The 21469-nt window shown below is 34.7% G+C and overlaps 1 protein-coding gene across 1 annotated transcript in view; it reads right to left on the reverse strand.

Annotated features, from left to right (window-relative positions):
- The window catches only part of EYS (eyes shut homolog), a 610207-nt gene that overhangs the window by 238632 nt on the left and 350106 nt on the right, over positions 1-21469 (reverse strand). The window contains exons 24-25 of the mRNA XM_041477332.1: positions 18233-18324; positions 2014-2164 (exon numbers count right to left, since the gene is read on the reverse strand). Coding sequence (XP_041333266.1) covers positions 2014-2164; positions 18233-18324 — 243 coding nt within the window. The remainder of the gene's footprint in view (positions 1-2013; positions 2165-18232; positions 18325-21469) is intronic.

The following is a 21469-nucleotide window of genomic DNA, read 5'->3' on the forward strand; positions in this document are numbered from 1 at the left end:
TATTTGGCCTTTAGCTAGTAAAGTGCTATTTTTAATTTCAAAATTCATTCTCATATACACATTATTACTATATCCCTCAAAGAAATTGCTTGTATACCTGCTCCAAAACACACTATGTGAATTGAAGTTCTCTAAGCCTTCACTATAAATTCTTTGGGGTGTCCTGCAAAAACTCTTACAAGAAAGGTCATTTAAACATTGAAAAAATATTTTTTGTATATCTCATTAGTATGGATAATTTTTTGTAATAAGTAAAATTATATATACAACTGAGAATAAAATATTCCAGATGAAGGTATAGCTTGTGTATGAACATTTGAGTTAAGGGAAAAGTTGTATAACTGAATACTACCTGATGTGTTCTTTTAATGTCAATATGAGCTACTTAGAAGTACACTTTTTGTGCAATACTTTAAAACCTAAAAAGCACTTATTCACAAGAACTTTTAAGTTGGATTTCAACAGTCTTGTCACGTCATTGATTACTGTGCAATTTATTATAAGGTGAAAGCAATCTAGAAATGCTGGACTACAGTAGCAGTATCAAAAACATGCTGGTGCTTGAAATGAATCTATTTGCCTCATGATGAGATGACCTTCACTTACTGAAGAATGGAACATAAATAAAAAGTTCAAATCAGTTGCACAGGGTGATGCCTACCCTAAAGTATGGCTTAAAAAATGAAAACTGGACTACATATGCCCAGTTTTTACAGTGCACTGGAGAACAAAAACCCTGCAGTCTAACTTTGTTCCAGTTGTGGGGTGACACCAATCCAAAGATCCTTGTTCAGATGAGGCACACTACACCATCTCAGTGCTCACAGTTTAATTTATTTCACAATGTGGAAAGCACAAACACTCAAAGATACTCTTTATTATGTAATGATGAACAGTTTTACATTCTGGAAGCACATTTGAGAATGAGACAAGAGAGTCAAATAGTCCAGATAGAAGCACAGGTTGGCTTTGGATAAGCAAAAGTCAGAGACCAACTTGGAGCTATATAACTAGTGAGGTCACCTGAGCCTTATGTCAAATATTTAATTAAAATATTTGTACATAGCTCTAACAACAGGCCATTAGATGCTTAGGTGCACTCCTACTTAGACACCTGACAAGATGTAGAAGGCTGAACCAGCTCACTGCGTTGCACAGGGGCCATGCTGCTGGAAGCTGGCCTAAGTGTGCCCTGGGCATATGGTGCCAGTCTCAAATAAATTACAGGGCCTGGGGCTTTGATCTGTTAGCATGAGTTAGAAGAGTTTGAGCGTCATAAACCGGAATAGAAATTGCTAACTGCACTCATCCTGCTTTGGAAAAAAATAAATTGGAAATCACTTAAGTGATGTGTACCTGTTATTGTGACTACTCTACCCCAAGATCCTCCATAAGAACAACTGAGTAATGATCTGCTTGTCTCCAACTCTCCAATGACCCTGTGGGTATTCTTCTTCCCTAACTCTGCACAAGCCCCACTGCACATTACTTCTTATCCCTGCATAAGTGGTTACCTGAGCTGCATACAGACCCCCACAAATTCCAGCTCCTGTGCTCTCTCTCATTCATTAATGCAGTTTCACAAGTTAGCTTTCTCTCATCTGGTCCTTTTTTACATACACCTGTCTGAGTCAGCACAGGATGCAAACAGCACCTCCTTTGTTTTGGAAACCATTGCAGTTATACTTTTCACATCCTCATAGAACTAGCACCTGACGTAACACGTACCTCCTCTAAATTTGATCATATTTGCTCCTTTACTCTGCCTACTCAAGACAAACAGGATTTCAGATAATCACTTTAGACTATAACGCCCTTTCAGTTCACTTACCAAAATCCCACACATGAACAATACTCTGCAAGGGATCATATTCATCCCTTAGATGTAATTCTCAAAAAGGTGTAATTTCTATTTTTTTGCATGGTTTAAATATTTTCAGTTATATAATATTCAAAATGCCACTCCTAAAATAATACAAATTTTAAATGAAAATAAATAATAATAATAAATACCTGTTTTGCTGCATAAGGATGAGGCAAACCACCAACAAATATGGATCCTGTTTCAAGCCAATAAGGGCTGGACCAGAAATTTCTAGTTACACTTGTATTTGAAGATAACTTCAGGATTGACATTTCTGCTTCACATGGTACCATGCCTTGCCTGTACAAATTCAGAAATAGGCACATTTTACCACCACATATTGTTTACATTACCGTCTATCTGACAAATTAATTAGGCTCTTACTAAACCAACAAAGAAAGAAAATTAAGTAAATAGCTGTTTTGTATTATGGAATTATAAATATAAAAGAAGCTGTTTAACAAGCTGTAAGTTGACTTGTCTTTGGGGTTTGAAATTCTATTAAAATGAAGCCATATTGTAAATCTGGGCAGTTTAATTGCTACAAAAGGCAAAGCACATAAATGACTGAATAAAAAGAGTTAGAAAATTTTGAATAATAACAAGAACACTTCTTAATTTGCAAAAAAATACATTAATTGAACTGAAATATTTTATATATCCTTCTTTCTCATCACACACACACAAATCACAAAAGCAATTTAAAACAAGCTGCATTTTAGAAAGTGCAGAGGTACTATAATAATCTGTATTACTTATCTTCAAAAGCATAATTTCTAAAGCTGAAGTTAGTAATATTAGGCCCTGAAATTGATATATACATTCCCATTTCCCTCCCCCACTCACATACCCTCTTAAAAATGTTGCCGTTAACCACGTGCATAAATTGGCAACAAAAAACAGAAGGTAGCAAGCAAATAATTTGGTTTCTTTCAATTTTTTTAAATGATGTAAAGGTCATTTGCATTCCAATAACCAGCTGGCAGCAATCATTTTATCTTCATGTAAGAAATCGCAATAAGGAAATATCAGAACTAAACCAGTCTCCCATGGGGGGAATTTCTTTCAGCCTACCCTTCTCTCTGTACATGAAACAAATGAGAGTTCTATCAGCTCTATATTTAAAGATATCCAAGTGTCTTTTTAATATGGGTACCACAAAAAGCTATGGGAAAATACCACGTACAATACCCCCCCCCCAAAAAAAAACCAAACAAACAAACAAACAAAAACCAAAACAGAAAAAAAAAACAAACTAAAATCACAAACCAACCACCCCCAGCTCTGCAAAAGCAATTTGGGTAGGATGCAGTAGGTATGGTATTGTAGGAATTCAGTTTATTTCTGAAAATGTGAAACAAGTTTCTGAAAATTCTTACAAAAAAGATCACTAAAAGCTTTCTTAAATATATTAAAATCTTTCTTAACTATATTAACTTATCGTCATACGGTAATATATGGATTCTCACATATAATTTCATAAAGTCTTCTATGTGTTTTTTACAGACATAGTGGGGAGCTAACATTAGTAACATTTGCAAACAGTTCTCTCTGTTTTCCATGTAATTCTGGTCTGAGGTACTTTCAGAACAATATGCAAACATGGTTATATGTATTTACAGAAAGGCCCATAAATATTTGTGTATGTAAAATGGCCTGTTCATCCTATGGCAAATAACTTCAGGTGAAGAATAAAAAATGTTGGTTTGCTGCTAAAATCAAGAACGAAGAAGACAAATAAATTGGGGTTTTGATTCTGTGGACTGAAAACAGGGTCTTAATGGATCGATTCAGGGGATTATTTGTTCTCCCCTCAATTTTTTTTGAACTTGATAATAACCAACAGGAATGCAAAAAAGGAGCCAAACGTATTTAGAATCAAGGAAATAAATGTTTTTCCAACCATTTTTTAATATTATACAATGTCTGTATGTCTAAGAACACACACAAGGTTCTGTAACACACAATTTTCATTAATGACTTATAAAGGAAGTTTGCTGATAATGTGTGTAACTGACACAATCATTCTCTGTAGCTCTATTTGCAATGGCCAAGCATTTTTTACTACTGTTTGAACCCAGTATGACATCTTGGATATATCATTCTACAGAAAAGAGTGGCAGTGAGACTTCAAACAAAAAAAAAATATGATTTTTTAAATATCTAAAGTTACTTCTCTTCCTGATAAAATGATATTGTAATAATGAATAAAAACATAGCAACAAGATAGCAATCTTTCAGAAATATTTTAAATCACACTTGTTTTAATGCAGCATAATTCTCAAGATGGACTGGAAGAGGGTCAGGGAGGAACTGCTAGGCTTTTCTTTTTAACTATTTGACTGATGTGCTAAGTGAAGTACAGCTGCTCAAACTTCTCTTCTGTTTTTCTCTTAATTACTATTTCTTCTACATGTTTTCAGATGTTAACCCTCTAACTAGTTGCATGACCTTGTACGTACTTCTATCACACAAACACCATATTGATGTTATTCTTTCCACATTAGCTTTAGACATATATTTTAGTTTGTCTTAATAGCTTATATGATTGGTATGTAAAAGTATTTTTGTATGCACATATTAAAAGAATATTTTGAAAGTAATTCCCAGTATTTGGTTTCAGAAAACAAGTTAATACAATTCAAAGCATGAGCTGCCTTTGCCCTAAGCTTGTTAGAATGTCAGCCGTGCACCTCTGATTGTGTTTGATTGAATCTAGCAGGGTCTGGCCAAATTAGAATAATGACTTTAAACCATTGTTTAGCATTTGCTGATGATACAATCACTGGGTCATATATGCACTCTATGAAATTGCCATCAGGCTTTTAAAATACTTTTTCTACAATCAGCACATTGGGTGCTTTAAAGGTCAAGTAAGACGACAGGGCTTTTTGCATAATTATAAATGTGGAAATGCATACAGCAACTCTCGAGCACTTTTGCTGGGTAAGCTACCAGTAATTGTGCCTCAGTCCAAGCCAGCAGTAATAGTTCACAGCTGCCTCATTTGTAATCACACAAATCTAGTGATTAAATACTGGCCTATTAATTATAACCCGAAGATGAATTCTGTCTAAACAGTACTAAATCCATTGCTCAATGCCTCGCAGGTTAGAACGATGGAAAGGTCAGGCAATAATTTGATAACTATTGATATAACAGTCCCCAAACATGGCAATGTCTGTATGAAATGCAAGCCCTTTTACATAATGTTTTTACCTTCCGACATTTTTCAGTGATGATTAAATGACGTTTTTAGGATTATCATAAAATGGCAAAAAAGTAACAAAACAAATGGTAGAAGAGGATGAGGGAAAGGAGGATGTTCAGAAAAAGTATTGTGTCAGTCGTGCTGTGCAGTCTTGCTGAGAATAAAAATTCTTTTACTTCTTCTTTTCTGATAGAAAAGAGAAATCTTTCCTTCTAGAAACAAGATTGAAACTTTCATCTGTCTCTAGGAATTTCACTTGAATGTGGCCATGCTAAACAAAAATAAATAAGTAACTAATACCATTGAACTGTTTAGGTTGTAATATTAGCATTCACTCTATTATACAAAAGCAACAAGATATTTAAAACAACTATACCACATATGAGTTATGAACCAGGAGGACTAAAGAAGTTTTATTATAATATATTATAAGACAAATAACCCCTAATTTTCCCAATTGTATTGAAGACAATTGTTTGATTAAAAGTGAGAACATATTTCACTACCATTATATTTAGTTATTATTTATAGATTTATTAGCTTAAAAAAGACAACTTGTTTTTCACTCAGTATCTGGAGGTTTACATTTTCTGGTTTCATACTCAAACTGTGCCTTGCAGTAGAATGTTTATTTTTGTAAAATTATGACAAAACAGTCCTACTGTCACTACAATCAAGAAAAGCTTTTTCTTAATGCACATTTAAAAGATTGGATCAATTTTTACCTAACACTGGTTTTGAAATCTTTATGGGTTTTCAAGGGTGTTTGAGCAACTTTAAGGATTGATCATTTGGACCTCTCTACTCAGGGAGCTTTGCAGGTTTCAGTGTCAGAGGTTTACAAAATCCAACTGAATAAACCACTGAGCAACCTGTTCTGACCTTGGCTGGCCCTGCTTTGAGCAGGAGGTTGGGCTAAAGACCTCCTGAAGCCCCTTTAGCCCAAAATACTCTACAATTCTACAATCCTAAGACACCTTCCTTCAGCAAAGAAAACCCCAGAAATTCCACACTAAAAGCAGTTACAGAATAGAGCAGAATCTCTTGTTACCTGCAGTAGATTTATCTAGATAAAATATATACCAATTCACTCAGAGTCATTACACTTCCACTCTGAAGTAAAATGCACAATTTTAGACTGCTCTCATCTGTTGGTGTTGACTTTGCCGTACTGAGACACCAGATAACACACATTTCCATGTTGCAGATGAACTAATTGGCCAACAAGACATTTTTTCTCATTTCTCTGATAGCATATTTCCTGGGCCTGAAGCTGATTTATTGGTCTGGTCTTAGATTTAACTGTGATTTAACTAAACAAAAAAGAACAATGATGCAAATTTCTCTAATAATACAAGAAAGGGAGGAAATTAACTTTGTTTCATATTCTAATAAATAAATAAATATAGTACCCTCCTTTCTTTTCACAGAAATGATGCTTACACTGTGGAGACTCTGGGGGGGCATTCCCTGGTCTAGGGAGACACAAGAGGCTTCCCTCAAAAACCTGTTAGACCCCACTGGCTCCTTCCCCTGTTCCTATGACTGTTCCTATGTCCCTGAGCCACTCCTTCCCTATTCCCTGATTGGCGCTCATCTTTGTACTGCCCCTAGACCAGGGTCAGCCCCCAGGCCCCTGGGGAGAAAAAGCTGGACCCTCCATGTGTGTGTCTCTGGGACCTGTACATCTCACCACGCAGCTGAATTAAACATCTGTGGATATTATGCAAAGGACCTTTTTGCTTCCTTACCCTGGACTATGTTAGCAGCAATTCAGCTTGCTATATTACACTACTACTACACTAAAGTCCACAATTTGAGTTCAAATCCTGACATGGAATCATCCATATTTATAAAATGGCATCACTGTTTCTGTTACAGTTACTATGGAAGTTACATATTATCTTCAATTCTGAAACTTATAAAATTCACTGGTTAGTACAATTCAGGAATCATTTCAGACCCACCATACCAAACTATTTTACCATAAAAGTTTTTATAGACATGACCTCAGACTTGCCAGTTGGCCTCAGTCCAGAGACTAGCCTTCAGATTTTAGTTTAATTTACTACTATAGCTATAGCTAAAGAAAAAACACCTATGCCTCTGGCACTTTTTGTCTTTGCAGTTTCCCGTTTCTAGTTTCTTGTTGCTCACTTCATACCACATATACTACTGGTACTTCGTACTACAGATACTACTTACAGAAATTAAACTTAGAAAACAGTATGCACTTATTTAAAGTTGATGTAGATGTAAGTCTACCTTAGGGAAAAGTGTGGCTCGAATGAGAGTACTGTATTCAAGTATTCAGACAGCAGGAAATTTAGAGTTGGATTTAGACTTGCAACACTATAATTTTAGGTGAATCTTACAGACTTTTTAATAAAAAAATAGTTGTAGGAATTCATATTTACATCAACTCTTCAGACCAATGTTATTTCTGATCTTTATACTGTATCTGTGTTCTCCTTAATACAAGTTCTATGCTTATGACATGTGGTCAAAGCAGCCACAGACCACCGAACCCACTTTTAGTATCCATAAGTACCCTTTGATGTTCCATAGAGCATAATACAGAACAAAGCCTGATGTACTGTTATTGGCCTGTTATTAGAGTCATATTTTACTGTTTTTATGTCTCTGTCCCTGCAATAAGCTGCTTCAGAAGATAACGCAGAAAATTTTAATTCTTGTAAGTGACACTAATGACTCTTTTGAGGTACAAAGCAAAATAAAGCAGCTATGACAGAACCATTTTTGGCATTTTTTAAAATTAAACAACCTGACGGAGAAAACTTTACAATACACAACAGATTTGTCACTTGCATGATTCTAAATTTTAATGAGTGTCTGCTTTAAGGTAGAGTTCTGAGAATGAGCAGAATGTGATTTGTACCCAAGATGTAGCATGACTAAGTAAGCTTTTATCTTAAAAAGGCTGTAAAACAACAGTTTGTATCAAATTAATTGGTGGTATTAAATCACTATTAACTGTTATTAGGATCAATTTAGTGTAATTAAGTCCATTGCGTTCAATGATATTACAAGGAAAAGGCAGTTTCTTATTCTCTGTTGATTCATAAGAAGTTTGTGAAAAAGAGCCAGTCTGGAAAATTAAAAAATATGTGCAACATCATAAATTTTGATTTCATAATGGGTTTTGATTTCAGTTAGGATTTTTTTAACGTTGCATTGATGCAAAATAAAATAAAATTTCTTAGCTGAAAAAAAGTCACATAAGTTTCAAACTTTTGTTTTAGTAGAAGACTTGATCAGTGCAAGGTAGGGTTTTTTTCCTGTACTCAGACAGCTATGTAATCAGAAAGTCTACTTTCACCATTCTCAATTTATTGAAACTAAATGCAAGATACAAAAAAATATTAATGTCAAGTTTCTCTGACATAATTTCTAGGTTTTATCCATTTCAACTATTCCTTTCTCTGTGGAATCTTTGTTCTTGCTGAATGAATAAAGTAATTGCTGTGACTTTAGAACAGCAAAAGATATTCTGCCATGTATGGCAATGCAGGACCAAGATCTTTCCTACACAGTTCAAAAGGAGTATCATACTGTAGCATCAGCAGTATAATCCCATGATTATTTGCTGACAGAAATTTTGTTTCTGAAACAAAGTTAAATTGATAATTTTAAGAAGGCAAATGTTTTAAAGAAACTCTGAAGTTAGTGGAGTGCTGTGAATATATACAGTAGATATTGTGGAGCCTGGATAATCTCACTGGCATCTTATATAGTTACAGGTGAGGTTTGAATGGCACCTTAGGCAAAGCACCCTCTATGTGCCCTGGCAACGGGGGTCAGTAGCCAAAGAAAGAAAGAAGAAGAATAAAGTGGTTTAAACATGGAAAAAACAACCAAGACTTTTGAGGTCAAAAGTGTCCCTTTGACATTCAGATATTCTGAATTATCTCCCTTTTGTTAGAGTAACTTATCCAAAAAGTTATGAGTCCCCTCTTTAAGGATAGACTTTATTTAGCACACAAGATAAATAGTTTCTTAAAAGATTTTTAAAAAATACTGAAAATGTAGCAATACGTGTAATTAAATAAAAGCCTTGAAAGCAAATTTATTCTCTAACTTGAAATAAATTTTTGACTAGATACAATAGGTCCTAAACAAAATCTCCTTCTTTTGTCTCTCCTTTCTATTCTTTTTTCCAGGATTTTCTGTCTGCGCTGTTGCTGCAGACTCTCTGATAGCTCCATCCTGCCCTTCAGGGAAAAAAAAGCTTATTTGCTTTCAGAAGAGGTGCAGTCTCCCTGCCTCCAGATAACTCTGACTGAAAGGGATTCATGTGGGATAAAACAGAAAGCCAGCTTCCTTCTTGCTAAGCAGGAGTTACAGTGTACAGAATCCACGCAACACTCTCTCAGTAAACAAGACTGTTATACTGTCTGTCCTGTTCTTTGCATATTCTGCTTTATTCAGAGGAGAAAAGCATTGTTTGCATCACCTTTCAAATACTCACGCTGCCTCATATCTGCAGCGGTACAATGACTCTAAAAAAAAATATGTCCTCAAATTTCTGGATGCAATGTGTGGTGGCTATCAGCATTTTTCTCCCACTACAGTACTGTCTAATTATTTTCATTTCTCCATTTTCTGGACATGTCTCAGATAACAGCGTGGTGAAAAGGTATCTAGCAGACAAAAAGATCTTTGAGGTGAGAGTGATTACACCTCTTATAAGTCTGCACTGCTGGCTCAGTCCTGAGCATTACCTCAATACCTGAGACATAGGGTTAGCAGGGTCAGAAAGGAATCTTTACCCACTTTTTATTTTCAGCTTTTTACTGAAGTACTGGCTGGGGTTTGCCAGACAGAATGACCTGTATTTATAAACTGCCCACCAGTGCTGTGGGTTTAGGAAGAGGTGACCACAGTAAAGTGTATCTTAGGAAAATATTTAATAGAAGGGTTTGATTTAAATGAAGTCTATGTTTTTCATAGAGTTCAAACAAAATATTGATCATTTAAGATATAGAAGAGGTCAAACTAGTGGTCCCTTGGTGGTTGAATAATATTCCCTTCTAGCCTGAAATTTGAAGCCCAGGAAATTTTAGAAATTTCAACTTAGATAAAAATGGTAGCTTATGTTACTTTATGCTGCTGCATTTAATTATTATATACTTTCATCTATAGAGAGAAAAAGAAATTCTATAAAATATTTTTTAAAACCTACACTGTTTTTTTCCCCACTAAGCTTCCTTTATGCATAGCTAGTATATTTACTCTTTATTAATATGCATATATTGCATAAAATACATTGACATATGTGAAAGCCTGTGTTCTTACAATCACTTAAATTACAAAATCAAAGATCTCAGTGCATTTAAGTGTTTAAAAGGAAATACTAGATTGTGTGTATTATAGATGTTATATATAATATAATTCCATACTAGATTGTGTGTATTATATATGTTATGTCTGCTTTCCTAAACCTAAAATCCATTCAGAAAGAGGATACTGATAAATTCTATTACTTTTTATAAGGAAAAAATATTTATAATGTAGTAAAAAAATCAACTGATAATATTACTACTTTATTTAAAAGCAATAGCAATTTAAATTATTCTGTTAAGAAAATTTTGAATATTCTGTGAAATGAATAATGTGAACAATAGAGTTAAGAACTATTGTATAGATCACATGGGATAGAACAGGATTTAAATACTCTTAAACAGACAATCAGATAAAGACATATCCTGAGGAAAAGCCTCCAGCAAATACATAAATTGTTTAGACAATATCTCTAACAGAAATGGCATTTGGTGATATGCACCGGTCAGTAAGAGAGGCAAGCTGTTTCTTTGCTTTTTGTAATAAAGATAGACAAAGAAAGGCAATTTCTAGGGGAAAAAAGGAAATAGTAATTTCTGAATCGAGAACTAAAATATACTTTTGTTTTTCACAATAAAGACACTTCAAAGAACAGTAGAACCATTAGTTGTGGTACAGTAGTTCTACTTTTGAAGCTTAAGATATTCAAAAAAACCAAAATCAGCCTAACTGGTATTTTAAAAAGATCTAGGATTAATAGAATATGACTGCAGTGATACACTTTACTTGAAACTTATTTCTGGTATTTGTGCACAGAAATTACCTTCAGCTATAGAAATCTATGCTTATTCACAAAAGAAATTGGGTAAATATAAATTCATGGATGGCCTATCTCTTTCCTTAATAACTGTTCAGCAGAAGATATAGTAAATGCATTCTCCTATTCAATCTATGTATGGATCAACCTATGCATGGATCAGTTTTCTTATCTGTGTTTTTTAGTGAGATGCTGTTAGTGCTCTCTAACATCTACAGAGTCATTATTTCCACAGTGCATTAAGTCATTAAAAAGGGAGAACTATCACGAATAATACAATAATTAAGGTTGGAAAAGACCTCTAAGATCACCCAGTCAAACCATTAACTTTATACTGCAAAGTTCATCACTAAACCATGTCCCTAAGTGCAACCCGTAAATTTTTTAAAAATACTTCCAGTGATGGTGACTCAACCACTTATTTGGGCAGCCTTTTCCAATGCTTAACAACCAATACTGTGAAGAAATTTTTCCTAATATCCAACCTAAACTTCCCCTGGTTCAGCTTGAGGCCATTTCCTCTCATCTTGTTACCTGGGAGAAGGTACTGACCTCCACCTGGCTACAACCTCCTTTCAGGTACTTCTAGAGAGCAACATGGTCTCTCCTGAACCTCCTTTTCCTCCCGGCTCCCAAATAGAAAGCTAGATTAAAGTACATTTAAATTATAAAGTATTTATGAGATAAAGTAAAAAATAAAATTAGTCACAGGAGGAAATATTATTGGCTTGGTTCATCCTCTACTGATCTGTGAAAGGATTAAAATCAAATTAACTCTCTCTGAATATGCTGTGCACATTAGCAGAATGAACCAGAAAATACATATGTTCTGACTAGCAAGATTTCAAAACTTTTCCTCTGTTTAGTGTTTTTTGATTGCTATTTGGCTTCAGTTTCACAGTTCATAAATCAGAATCTCCTTTGATTCTGTTGCTTCAATCCAGCATTACCATTTCTGTTGTACTGCTATGCTCTGTTAGTAGGCAGTAATAGTGTCACCGTGTAACAGAAATCTTCAGCCCCCAGAAATTAGTTGACCACTTTTTGAGTTACTTGTGCCAATACTCAACCTATGCTGTTACAAAGTTAGTATCTTTTTCCTTTCACAAGTATTTCATAATACCCTTTTTTGGGGATATTGTTCATTTTTCCTGCTGATCTGTGTGATAGTTACCATATGCATTTGATGTTAAATTTCTTTATCTTTGTCCAAAATCCCAAAACCAAGATAAAAAAAGAATCCTTCCAATTTTCTTCATATTTCATGATCAACTCATTCCTATTTTCCACTTTACAAATCCAGGTCTTGACATCAGTATCAATATTTTCAATGTTTTAATTATTTTCATTCCATATTAAATGAAAATGCCTGTATTTCTAAACTATGTGCTCAAACCCATTTCTTTTCAGTGACTTAGCATCTCTGCAATGTATATTGGACATTAAGTAGCAGATATAACTTACTTAGGATTTAACATATTGTGACTTTAAGAAAATACAAATGTCATTTTATTACCAGTGTTAATACATTATAAATAAATTGAATTAAGTATAAAAACCTGTAATTTTTTTAAGTAAGCTCCTCTGATCTGGGAAAAGTTTCAGACCATATAATAATTAGAAATTATTAGATAAGTCAGCATATGTATTTCATTCATCCTTAGTTTTACACTAGGCACTTTAGGAGGGTCTGAAATAAAAAAAAACCAACAAAACTGTGGCTAAGAAGCATGTTTGTGAGGACCCTGTCAATGGCCAGTTCAGAGGTCCAGCAACTTTCTAAATATTTTTTATTGGTAACAAATAAAAAGCAGGCTAAACCCTGCTGGATCCAAGTACTTAAAAGTCTTGCAGCTGATGCAAGTCCATTGACAGCTTTCTTAGGAGACATGAAGAAAATTAAAAGACCCTGAAGGTATTTTATATCAAGAATATATTTCTCACTGCATTTTATAAATATGGAATACAGTTCTCTAACTAAAAAGCAGGAATTGCTAATAATATCTTTTGACTTACACTGGTTTTTGAGGATATGGATCATTAAGCATGTTTCATTAAGAAGAGTATATGACATTTACATGGTACATGAAACAGATGAGTGACTTCTTCACCCATATGCTTTCATGATAAAAATGAAGGTCAAAGTTCTGCACCTTTGTGACAAAATAAAAATAGGAACTTACAATAAAAGTGAAATAAAAAGAACCAAAGAAAAACAAAACAGAGAAGCATCTGCAGGATTTGCTACCCAATTTATCTATCATTTGCTTATCTAACCTGCCTAAAAGACCTAGGGAAAAGATGAGGTTTGCAGCATGTTGTGAAGGATAATAAATACAGGATACTTTGCACCATATGGATTATCTCAGACCCTCATAAAAAGCTGTCAAAACCAAGCAATATAAAAGCTCCTGAATGAGCATATGTCAAATTTTGGCATGATTATAGAGATCTTTTTCTGACCAGAGGAATCAGAAAACTTTTACATCTCAAAAGCAAGACAATCAATCGCTAAAAGTCCTATGTGCAAAGCTCAAATTAAAAACAATAGGAGTTAAAGTAGAGGAATAAAACACTATTTGAAAAGCAATTGCCAGATTTTGCCGTCAGTTTCCGATGGAGCACAACACCAGATTTTAATCCTAATGATCTCAGACAATTAAAAAAAATTCAAAATGATACATTCATATTAAATAGTGAAGTTGTATTCATGACATCTATTGCATAATCAATTTACAAGTGGACAAATTTGCAAAAGCAATTGACAATTATAATCTGAGATCTCAAATATATAAAAATATTTTTTATATAATTGATGGAACTATTTGTATCTGTACTAAGATGGAGAATATTGGGGCAAGAAAAGGCAAATTTCTAATATCGGTGCTGCAGTTTGGTTTGTTTCTGCAATACATATTATTTTATCAACTTGTTTTGATGACAAAGATTGAAGAAAAAAAATCTTAAAGCAGTTAATGGAGGCAGTTTTATAAAGGCGGGAATGAGTAGATTGTGGTCAAACATCCCCTGCATTGCCAGTAAGAAAACTGCATCTTCACTACAAAACCAAACACGTAAACCTTCCAGTGCTTGAGTCTAACATTTTCTTCTCTGCACAATATCCTGCAGTAATCCAATCCCTGTGGGATATTGCCCATATCCATTTTTCACTGTTGCTCACTCACTTCCCTGGTAACATTCTTAAGAAAACCAAAACAATAGTCAGAAATGTGAGTGAAACAGCTGCAATGAAATTTCATTAACAGGCTTAGTACACAACCACAGTAGTTTACACATGAAATGGATCTCTCAGGCACCACTCTCAGGCAAACCTTGGCAACATGTTGGTTTTAGCAGCCAATGCCACAAACTAGACTAATCTGATGCAAAAAGTTATATTCTAACCCAAATTATCCAAGATATCCCAGATTTTGAAGCAAATACAGTCCTTATATTGTACCATAATTTATTAAATTATTACAGTTTGTGTAGTCACAATATTCCATGATCAGGAAAAATGTACTTCAGCAATGCTGCTACTTTTCTTTTCTTTTCTTTTGAATATTGTGGTGAACCATGAGAACTGGATAAAGGTCATTGTTTGACAGCAATATGCACATTCATTTGCAAACATTAGATGGTGTGTCATTTATTTTAATCACATGAGGAATTATTTCTGTGGGGTAAAGGAAGCAGTAAAATGTTCTCCTGTAAGGAGAGAAGGAAGATACTATCACTATCTAATTTTCACTTAAACTTGTATTAAACAGCACTCACTACTTTTAAGTCTACTTTCATTTAATATGATATTGTAGAGCCATCATGCTCTTTGAAGATGGCTTATCTTCAGTAGCTGAAATGCATTGCTTTTCCTTAATTGAAAAGACAAAATCCTTTCCATCACAGGACTACATCAAGAGCTCCAAACAATTAAGATAACATTAAATAATTAAAATGAGCATTTTCTTTAAAAAAATAATTAAATGTTATTATCCACAATGTCTGTTCATAATGCTTAACATATGCACAACAAAGAAAATCCTGTGTGCATACCCGCTATGTTACGATATGCAGAATCTCCTACGTTCCCATTTAACTTCACCGGTTTCCCAGATACCTTTGTTCAAAACTTAACTTATTTATCTCACTGAAAATCAGTTCTGAGAAGATTAAATATTTGCAAGCCTCTAGAAAGTTGCTGAATAAGTTACAGGAATTTTTCACCAAAGTTGTTTTTTCTTGTGCTGTATTACACTGCAGTTGATTAAATGAAATGCTAACTTTATAAAACAATTAACTCATATTTCAAGACTGACTCTATCAAACGATACAAAAAATGTAAAGCATATATATACAGGACATATACTTTATAATTAATTCAAGCAAATGTGAAAATGCACGAGATGACAGTGAGAAGCAACTCCAAATCTTTCTGACATCTACATCACTAATATTTTGAATTTTAGAAGCATAGAATCACAGAATCACAGAATTGTTTAGGTTGGAAAAGATCTTTGAAGCCATCAAGTTCAGCTGTTAAACCAGCACTGCCAAGTCCATCCAACACTAAATCATAGCTCTAACTGCCATGTCTACATGATTTTTAAATATCTCCAGTGATGGTGACTCAGCCACTTTCCTGTACAGATTCTTTCAGTGTTTTACAACCATTTCTGTGAAGATTTTTTTTTCTCAAATATCCAACCTAAACCTCCCCTGGTGCAACCTGAGGACATTTCTTCTTGTCTGATTTCTTGTTAGTTGGGGACTAGAGACTAACCCCCACCTCACTATAGCCTCCTTTCAGGGAGTTGTAGGGGGGCCATAAGGTCTCCTTTCAGCTTCTTTTTCTCCCAGCCAAATGGCCCCAGCTCCCTCAGCCACTTGTCATAAGACTCACACAATAGGCCTTGACCCATTGATTCAGTCTGCCCAGATCCTTTTGCAGAGCTTTCTTGCCCTCCAGTGAGCCAACACTCCCACACAACTTGGTGTCATCTGCAGAAGGTCATCTTAAAACAACGTCCAGAACTATAGCCACTCTTCTAAAGTGAGTAGAATGATTAATTATTAATTGCTCTGTAACTAGCCTGAATCTCATAAACAGTATGCATGCCTTCTTCTTCAGCAGGAAAAATAAGTGTGGCCCATTTCCTGAGCCGTCCTGAAATAATTTCCTGCAAATGAAAGTTCCTTTCTTTTTACGCTCAAAAAGCAAAGCAAAATATAGAGATTAGGTTGGTTTTCTTTTGTTATGGGCTATTGTCATGGGCTGATTTAGAGACTCAAGCTATTTTCTGCTTGATGGAGTAGGGGGAAAATGCATAGAATAAGTGTATTCCCATCATGGTAATTAGTGGATCTCTGAGGGATGACAGTGACATCGCAGTTTGAATGCTTCAGTGCCAGGGGAAAGGCTGTTTTTGTAGAGACTTCCACATTACTGAGGGTTCAGGTGTTCATACTTTTGCTATTTTCAGCATCTTAAATCTTTCTTAAAATGAACAACAAAGGAATAACAATTGAATTCTGATGGATTTAAACTATCTGAGTAACTAGAAATTTTATGTCTCCACTCATCCTCTTTCTGTGTCACTTGGGATTTGTCTTCTTTGGGGTCCTCTCTTACTTGTCTTTAATGGTCTTGTAGAGTACTTGAATATTTAGTCTCTATTCGTATAGAAGCTGCTTATTGATTTTATCATCTTTATATCTCTTCTCTAAAAACTATTTTCCAATTTAATTTCTCTATTTTGATATGGAGAGGGAGTCATAACCAGGAAACAAACAGAACTCAGTATGTTATTAGATTTTAGAGAACCTCACTTTTATCTGTGTCATCGAGATACTTCTGTTCTACTGTGTTCTTCCTGGTCACAGAGGAGCTTACACTTGCTTTAGCTTCCATTAGCATGGCTTGGTTTATGGTGCTTCTTTTTGGGAGATAAGCACAACCACAGTGCATTACTGGCTTTTGTTCCTTTTATTAATGTGTGTATGTTACTGAGCAGTCCTAGCCATGAGTGTGGTTTAACTTGCTGAAAAAAATTCTGGTAGCGATGGTAACTGAAATGCAAAAACAAACTTTGGTTCTTGTCACTGAGTACACACTGCCACATCTGAGGCAGCAAGGTACAGTATAATGGATACACATTCCATTACATTTCCCATGGAAGGAAGGGGGGGCAGTGTTGCCCTGCAAAAGTTCTCCATTTAACAATGTTTGGACAGATACAGCTATAAAAGGCCTATTCCAGTAAATGGTTTGTGTTCCTTCTGCATTCCTCCACAAACCTTTTAAGGACTAACTTACTCCTGAGAGACAAGCAGACAGCTAGCTTACTTTCTTTTTGCTGGACAAGATGACTGGACCTATTTTAAGTTACCTAATAGGAACTAGGCACCCAGAGAATACACTAGGTGCCTAAAGTGAACCCAAAACTTTCGCTTCCAAGGCTATGGATTCTATGAGCACAGATATTTGGTCATTAGATATATCTATGTACAAAAAACCCATGGAAAGCCTACTACCTACCTCATTTTCCTACCTAATTTCATTTTATTTTCCTTCAGTTGCAAGTATTGATACTTTTACAGGAATAATATATCCTATTATGAATTGCAAGTCAGTGACAACAATGAAAATCATGGTGCTGTTTCTGCCTATCTATTTATTTTCCAAGATTTTTCTATGAGTCACACTCTCATTGTTGAAAATTCAACTGTTTCCTGGACTAAGTAGCTTGGAGTTACTGCGCAGCATCTCTCCTGACTGAATGCTTATGTTTGTTACAATAAATTATTTCAATGAGAATAAATTTATTTCCACAAAGCACATCAGGGATGTGATGAGGACTGTCCAATTGTAGTTTCAAACATTCTTTCCAAGGATGTGTTGTGGCCCAGACTACCATAACATGATTTTACAGTACATGTTCAGGTATCATAGTTAATCAGATATAATATTTGTGGGATTTACTAATGACCCAATCTATGTAATCTTTGAAACAGTGATAAAAACAGGAAAAAGTAAACTTACCTAATTTGCACACTGTACCCGTGTCCGTTGTCCACTCTAGCAGTGGTAGTGATGTTTTTGACTTCTGCAACTTCATCACATACATACTGGTACTACAGATGGGGAAAAGGCTTCAATTACATTACTTCTAATAATTAAACAGTTTAAGGCATTGAAACTTGAATTTTAAAATAATAAATGGTTTCAAAAAAACCTGAAGAATGTCATGTGTATCAAGGAAAATTAATGTTTCATTAAAAGTTCTGGATAAAGAAGCCTATTGTACCAGAAATACACAAGAACACATATATGCTTCCTAACCTGCATGAAAATGCTTTAATCTTTGTGTATTGTACTATCAGATATTATGGGTCTATTTTGCAAAGAAGTCGACCATCTGCAACCCATCAGAAATTAACACTGGCCATGGGTGAATTTTACTTAACATTTTATGGCTTCCTTACACTTCCAAACACGTAATGTAGCGTGCAGGCTTGAGCGTTTTGGAGCACCATTTAATTTCCTATACTAATGTGAACAAGCACTTGATTTCATGGTTTGTCTACTTGTAATTGTAGCTTGATTGTGAGCTTAGAACCATTTGTTCATTGGGTTTTAAATCCACATTTAATTGACCAGCTTTGTGAATGATTAAGTGAATTCAATTAGTTTTAACATGGCACACTGGGATCTCTGAATAGATTTGTGTCAATTAAAGCGCTTTCATATTTTATGGTGCTTATGATATGTTAGAAAAATATTTTTCCGCATCATTACTTTACCATGAATACAAGTAAAATCAACTTAAAGCCATCACCATTTTCTAAATGTTGGATAACTTCCTGCCCATGACTAATCTCATATTTTTTTTCTGTACAAAGATAGTCACAATATATTAAAAGACAAAAAAACACAATATAACAAAATAAACCAAACGGTAATTTTCTTCTTTTCTATTTATCTTCAGTTGATATATATGTTTAGAATGGTCATGGTCTTTAAACATGAAGGCAAATACAATACAGAAATGCTGTCCCTAACAGACATTTCACAGTTCCTACAAAAGAATATAACTGCAGGTACTTTGGGAAACTTTTTGCAGGAAAAAAAAGAGATATGAGAAAAGTAACTTTTAATATCAATTTATAACCTGTATGCTGAATTTTATCCTTTCACGACTTTGCATTAACCTATTTACAAAGTCCGAGTCACTGCGGCCAAATCTCAAACAAAGCTCTTAAGAAATTCTCAGTACTATATAAGGATCATCAACATATGCATACATACAACATGCAGTGAAAAAGACCAAAAAATTTTGAGCAATACCAATCAATAACCAGCGCTGCAATAAAAGAAATTTTACAATTTTAAGTGTATTTATCCTTAAAAACTCTTTTTTGAACTATAAGCCTGTAGGTGTAAATTTCAGAAAATTAAATTAAAAAGAAAGGCACAGAAAGCTTTTTACATTTTATAGACAGGACAATTTCTCAAATAAAAGGCTTTTGAGAATTATTGCCAATCCATAACCCTTTTTTGTTTTCTTTCCTGACCAAGCCACTGATCTCTAAATCCTTCTCTCATTCTGTTTGCCCTAAATTGCCCCTGAATAGATCCTGCTTATCCCAAGGAACCACTCAGTTATCCCCACACTCCTGAAAGTCTGATATCTAACCACCTCTTTTTCTTGATCCATTTAGGAGATCAGCTTGGCTAAAACGCAGCAAAGTTGCACACAACATCCCCTTCCTGCAGTCCTAAATCCTTCTGCTACCTTCCCAATATTGTGAAGGTGGGTTGTTTTACTCTTGGGTTGTTTTTCTCTCGGACATTGTTCAGCTTATAATAAAGTTGACAGGTGAGAACAGGTCAAAACTATGTCAGCTCTTCAGAGATTTGATAACACAAGATGTTTGAGACCCTAGATCTCACAGAAGAGTAAAATCTATAATCATGATGAGAAAAAAAAGAAAAAAAAAAAAAAAGGTAGTTGCAAGAACAGTTTATTCAATTCCTGAAAGTGTAATTTAACTCTGATAACTGAGGTCAGACTGAATTATCTAGTAAAATTCAAGGAAGACCAAACAAGCACAAGCTAGTGGCATATTCCTTTAGCTTTTCATACATAATTGTAGCAAGTGCACAGACCACTGCAGACAAAATGCTGCTTTATTCTGACCAACATCCATTTATTTTCATCTTCATATGGCAACAAGTGATGATGCCTTGCAAGACAACACACTCCACTAGTCCACGGATTTGAAGCCAGTTTGGCTTCTTCTGGGAAATACATTCATGCTGCTAATCAGAAAACTTCTTAAAAAATCATCTGCAGTAAAATTTCTACAATTGCTCTTGTCCACAAATATGGAAAGAGTTAAAGAGAGAAAGCACTGAAGAATATTTAGCAGGCTCCAGGTTTTTGTAAAATCCATAAAAATACTACTTCAATAACAAACAGGCTACATACTTTCCCACAACAGCTATTAACATAAACTGCTGGTGTGGTTTTACTTATTAAGATTCTCGCATTGTTTGTAACAGTACACAATTTCTTTTTTATAGAACAAAAGCTTTGCTTATAATCCCTCTACTGCACTTAGATGCAGTTTTTTCATTTGACCTCTGGAGTTGGCATCCTAGATTGCTTTTTGTCCTAACAGAGAGGACTCATCCCCCAAGCCTTTAGAACAAAAAAAAAAAAAAAAGAAAAATTGAAACATGATCTCATCTTTCCCTAAGAATGCCTAGCACTTCCTTTTCTAAGAAACAGACAAGCCCTTTGGTCTATAAAATCCTCTCAGCTTTAGCTTACTCCCCTGTGTACATCCAACTCTCCATGGTTTTGTGTTTACTAGACTTCATATTAATATCTGAATGTTAAAAAAAATTGAGATTCAGCTGTAATAGTAAGCAGATACACAGGCAGGTCTGAAACTCAGCTGACAGGCAAGCTTCATTAACTCTTGCCACTCCCTACTGGTTTTCTCTATTCCAGCGAGTACCAGCTGCATCAGCTTCAGAATGGAGGCCTGCAAATTTAAAAATTTTTGAGAGCTACACAGTTGTAAGTCTTCATTTTTAAAGGCAGGTAGAGAAAGATAATAAAAACTTTTAATATGTTCACGAGCATGTGAACATATTCCTGGTGATTGAGCTTTTGTCTCCATGTATTTCTATGTATAATGTACCCCCTGCAGTTTGCATGGACTCAGGCACAAAGAGGATTATAATAATGCTGTTCTTCTTTCTTCTGCT

Source organism: Pyrgilauda ruficollis, unplaced genomic scaffold (assembly GCF_017590135.1).
Source record: "Pyrgilauda ruficollis isolate IOZ18807 unplaced genomic scaffold, ASM1759013v1 scaffold40, whole genome shotgun sequence".
NCBI classification, from domain to species: Eukaryota; Metazoa; Chordata; class Aves; order Passeriformes; family Passeridae; genus Pyrgilauda; species Pyrgilauda ruficollis.